Here is a 5,103-nt window from a genome sequence, read left to right on the forward strand (position 1 = left end):
CTGTGTGGGCTCCCGCTCCCTGGCAGCGGGGCTGGGGACGGTGCCGGGGCGGCAGGCGGCCTGGGAAGGGGGAGAGTGCTCCTGTGCAGGAGTATTGAGGGGCCGAGCCCCTGTCCCAGGCATGGCGGAGACCCTGAGCCCCTGCACCCCACGGGGCCAGTGTCAGACCAACATGGGCACCAACACCTTGTCAGCCAGCATGGACACCAATGTCTCCTCCGCTGCCTCCGCGCTGGTGGGCAGCAGCGCGTGGAGGGGCCGGGAGCCCTTCTCCATCTTCACCATCCTCATCCTGACCCTGCTGGTGCTCCTGACCGTGGCCACCTTCCTCTGGAACCTGCTGGTGCTGGCGACCATCCTGCGAGTGAAGGCTTTCCACCGGGTGCCCCACAACCTCGTGGCTTCCACAGCGGTGTCGGATGTGCTGGTGGCGGCCCTGGTGATGCCGCTGAGCTTGGTGAAGGAGCTGTCAGCTGGGCGGCGGTGGCGACTGGGCCGGGAGCTGTGCCTTGTGTGGGTCTGCTTCGACGTGCTGTGCTGCACGGCCAGCATCTGGAACGTCACCGCCATCGCCCTGGACCGCTACTGGTCCATCACCCGCCACCTGGAGTACACGCTGCTCACCCGCCGCCGCGTCTCCAACGTCATGATCGCTCTCACCTGGGCGCTCTCTGCCGCCATCTCCCTTGCCCCCCTTTTTGGTTGGGGGGAGACCTACAGCCCTGAGCAGGAGCGCTGCCAGGTCAGCCAGGAGCCCTCCTATACCATCGTCTCCACCGGCGGGGCTTTCTACCTGCCCCTTTGTGTGGTGCTCTTCGTCTACTGGAAGATCTACAAGGCGGCCAAGTTCCGTGTGGGGGGCCGCAGGAGGAACGCCGTGGTGCCCCTGCCCGAGGCTGCCCAGGTAAGGGTGGGGGACAGGGAGGAGTACCCCCGCTGCCTCCCCCAGGCACCTGTGCTCCCGCTTCTCATCTGCTCCTAGCCATCACCCCTGCATCAGTGGTTTCGGCACAGCGAGAAGACTGAGACATGCCCTGGGGCTCTTGTGTGAATTTAGCTCTGTTACAGACCGGACGTGAGCAGTAATTAGCCAGTCAAAAAGCGCCACTCTTGGAGGAGAGCTTTTTTCTCATTTTTTTCTTGTGTGCCATAGCGGCAAGTGACAGGTGCATACACTGCCAGTCTGGAGAGCCATTTAAAAATCGTCTCTTTAGTTAGAATTTGCCATTCCTTGGGGGTTTTTCCTCTTTACTTTTTTACAGTGTTGATGGGGTAAACAAAGACATAAACAGATCCCTAGGTCGTGTATAAAGTAAATGCATGCACATTCATCTACCAGCATGGACTTTGTGTGGCATCTATCAGTGTCTGAATAGATTTTAATAAGCAAATTGTACACTTTATTTATGTGCTTGGGCTATTTTACCTTGAATACTGGGAACATACTGCTTACTGCATAGTATTGAAGCAATGAGCAATGAATTGTTTCTATTTTAAAATTACCAGCTGTCTTAAAAGCCACGTCCTCCTCCTTCTTATCCCAAACATTGCCTGTAATCCCGCAAAGCCCTAGGCATGTGGGAGGTGTCATTCATTTCGGGGATACACCTAGCTGACAGGAAAGCTGTGTCCCTGCGGAAGGGTTGGCCCCTTGTGTCCCGTTAAGTCAGGCTCTCTGCATGACGATGCTGTCACCCATGCCGTGTCGCCAAGGTGCTCAGTAGTGCTCTCTGTAAACTCTGCTTTCTGTCACATAATCTTACTCTCACTCCTACCTGTGGAAATGATTCTTTACAGTACATTTTTGTGATTGCAGTTGTACTTGCTAAGTCCAGTCCCTTCCCAATAACAAAACATGAGCTGTGTGGATGTTAAAGATACCTAAAGAGACATGGAACATTTCTGTTCAATTGGGGCTAATCCTGCAGAGCCTCACTCCTCTGCTAAATCCCTCTAACTTTGATTTAGAGTCACAGTAGAAAACATGTTATTATGGTCACAAATAAAAGTCTGTAGGTTGTGTCCCCTGATTCTAGCAAGAGATGACAGCACTGGCAATTATATGCAGTCAGACCTGCAGATTTGGATCGTAATGTCTTGAAGATGTTTTTAATATAGATTGATTTATGAAGCTGTCTTCTATGCAAAAGCATAAAATGTGTTAGAAAAGATGAGAATGTCTCCTCTAGTGGCATTCTTTTTTTTCCCTACGGCCTTCATCCCCTGGTTTGCACTGAATTTCTTTCCAAATTGTTGTAAGTATGATGAATGTATTGCTTCGAGTTAATGTGTAATCTTTCCAAGCACAAAAGCTAACTGAATATTTGTAGTGGTTTCGCATACATGTATGTATCTTTTACATACACACATACTCATACAGGACTAGTTATTCGGAATCTAAAATTCTGGGAAGCTAAATGAACTGAGGCATTGCTGCTTGAGTTTTAGCCTATACAGAGACACGTTGTTGGTATGTCAGTTTTAACATGAAACAGGTCTGGCTCCTAATTGTCATAGCTCTGTCTGCAAAAGCCCTTGCGTGGGCACAGCTAGGCTGGCAGGTAAGTGCTTTATGCTGATGCAGTGTGCGAGAGCTGGTTTAGGCTATACTGACAAAAGAGCTCCTGTCAGTGTGAGCATAATACCCATTTTGGAGGGGTTGCTGTACAGCTATTACTGCAATACCAGAAAATGCATAAGCCAGCAGTTCTTCATCTTTCTTGTATTTGCAGTGATTGACGTATTGACTTCTCCTTTTATAACAGTGATTCTTGAATCTGCAATTGGTATATAGTGGCAACCTTCCCCATTGTCCCAGCAGCTTCGTTTGCTGGCTTAAATAAAAAGACTTTTGTGACGCACATGCAAACCTTTCCTTGTCGTCTAAAGGAGGAGCTGATGCTCAGCTGCACACGTGTACATTAAATGAACCCATGGATCAAGGGAGCTGGCATTCAGGATGCGTTTCTTCTCGGTTTTCTTTCTAAGTTAAGAGACTGAGACTTACTCACCGAGTTTTATCCTGATCCCATTTAAGCTTACAGGAGCAGGATCCAGCATGTCCACAGGAAAAGTAGCAGTTCCCCAGTGAATTCTGGAGAAGAATCTTCAGACACATCACTGCTGTTCCTTTGGCAAAACCCATTTTTTTTTAACATGCAAACACAAAGATAACATTGCCAGGGTATGTGGCAAACCTGGTGAGGTGATCCAGCTTTGCTTCTCCACATCCAGGGGTAATTGGGCTGTCAGTGTCAGTACTGTCCTTTCTCTGATGGGGCAAATTCTGTTCCACTTACCTTGTTTTGCCCATCAACTCACACTAATTTTCCATTTCTTTCTCATCTAATGTCTCTCCTACCTTTACTTTCTTTCATCCCTTCCTTCTCTGAGAATGCTCACCTGCCGTGCTCACCCTGCAACATCTTTCTTTTGTCACTGTTATTCTGAGGGTGAAGTGCCCTCTGCATCTATGTCAGTTCTCACCTCGGGTGCCCTGCGCTATTTGATCTGACATTAGAGGGGCTTTCGGCAGCCGATGCCGAAGGCTGGCAGTGCTTCCCAGGCTGGAGGTGAGTAGTAACAGTGGTGATCCCTCCTGGGAGAGACGTCTGTGTGGCACTCAGGAATCAGCTGTCAGGTAGCCCTGAGTTGGAACTGTGTGCCAGGGCTACGGTTTGTGGCCTAAGGTATACCCAGCAGTGTAGCTGGTTAATACTAGCAAGTTAATTTAATGAGGAAAAGATTTGAGGTCATAGTACTCATATGCCAGTAGAAATGCCTTGAAGAAACCGATGCACCAAGTGGAACAATTACAATGATACCTTGATGTTTTTGCACAGTGCTTGTCAGCCAACAGAGCCAAGTGCCAAAGTGCTTTGCAGGTTGCCACTGTCACGCGTGTGTGTACACACACACACACGGCAGTTGTCTCCAAGCTGAAAGCTGTCATACATACGTTTTGTATCTGTACTTTTATAGAGGCGCTGAATAGAATAGTTACAAAATAACTATTTTGAGTTGGTTTTGGTTAAAATTTTACTTGTGTTTTTGAAAAACACTTGGTAAAGTCTTTGAAAAAAATTAAGGTGAGGGAGTTGGACGTGAAACATCTGGGGTGCTTCTAGTTTTAATGAGAGCTTGTTTCTTACTTTTCCTTGAAAGAAAAAAATTGCAGAATTGGGACCGTAAATTAGACTGGTGCTTGTATAATTATTTGTTTGCTAATTATGAAACTCCTTAAAAAGTGAATTCTACAGTCAATACTGATGTGAGTGACCCTCCTAAAAAAAATAGTGACATACCATCGCTAACAGAGAGCTATACTCTGCCACACCTTGTTGACAGTAGGTAATAATTCTCTCTGTAAATAGTCCAATTGAAATAAATGAGACTGCTTGAAAAACAGCAGCTACTGCTGGATAGTGCTCTGGATAGCATAGGTTTTGCCCAGCAAAACCAAGGATGGCAGAATCTGAATGTCAGGATTACTTACATGTAGCAATTGCAGAGTCAGGATTAAATTTCCATGTGAGGAGTTAAAAATCAAGTTCTGTTGATGGTTGGGGGGTTTTTTTGGTTTGTTTTTTTTTTTTCTTTCTCCCCTCTCAAAGTACCTTGTATAGTGTATGAGTAATTAGGCCTGATCCAAACCCTATCGGTTTTGTGGGAGTCCTTCCCACTTTAGATAGTATGAGGCCCCAGAGCTCCAGCAGTGCAGTGTTGTTCTGCCCCTTGGCCCGTTCAGCCTCCCCAACCCACGTAACCAGTCAGGATAATATGGGAGAGAAACAGATTCTCCTTCTCTGAAGGAATCATAGAATCATTAAGGTTGGAAAAGACCTCTAAGATCATCGAGTCCAACCGTCAACCCAACGCCACCACTCACTAAACCGTGTCCCTAAGTGCCTCATCTACTCGTCTTTTAAATACCTCCAGGGATGGGGACTCAACCACTTCCCTGGGCAGCCTGTTCCAATGTTTAACCACTCTTTCAGTAAAGACGTTTTTCCTCATGTCCAATCTAAACCTCCCCTGGCGCAACTTGAGGCCATTTCCTCTCGTCCTATCGCTTGTTACTTGGGAGAAGAGACCAACACCCAC

General features: G+C 47.5%; 1 protein-coding gene across 1 annotated transcript in view; it reads left to right on the top strand.

Annotated features, from left to right (window-relative positions):
* The first annotated feature begins 121 nt into the window (after nt 1-121).
* LOC103908580 (5-hydroxytryptamine receptor 5A) overlaps nt 122-5,103 on the top strand; it is a 13,654-nt gene continuing 8,672 nt past the window's right edge. The window contains exon 1 of the mRNA XM_009290974.2: nt 122-904. Within this exon, the coding sequence (XP_009289249.2) occupies nt 122-904 (783 nt within the window). The remainder of the gene's footprint in view (nt 905-5,103) is intronic.

This window comes from Aptenodytes forsteri, unplaced genomic scaffold, assembly GCF_000699145.1.
Source record: "Aptenodytes forsteri isolate BGI_AS27 unplaced genomic scaffold, ASM69914v1 Scaffold29, whole genome shotgun sequence".
Classification (NCBI taxonomy): domain Eukaryota; kingdom Metazoa; phylum Chordata; class Aves; order Sphenisciformes; family Spheniscidae; genus Aptenodytes; species Aptenodytes forsteri.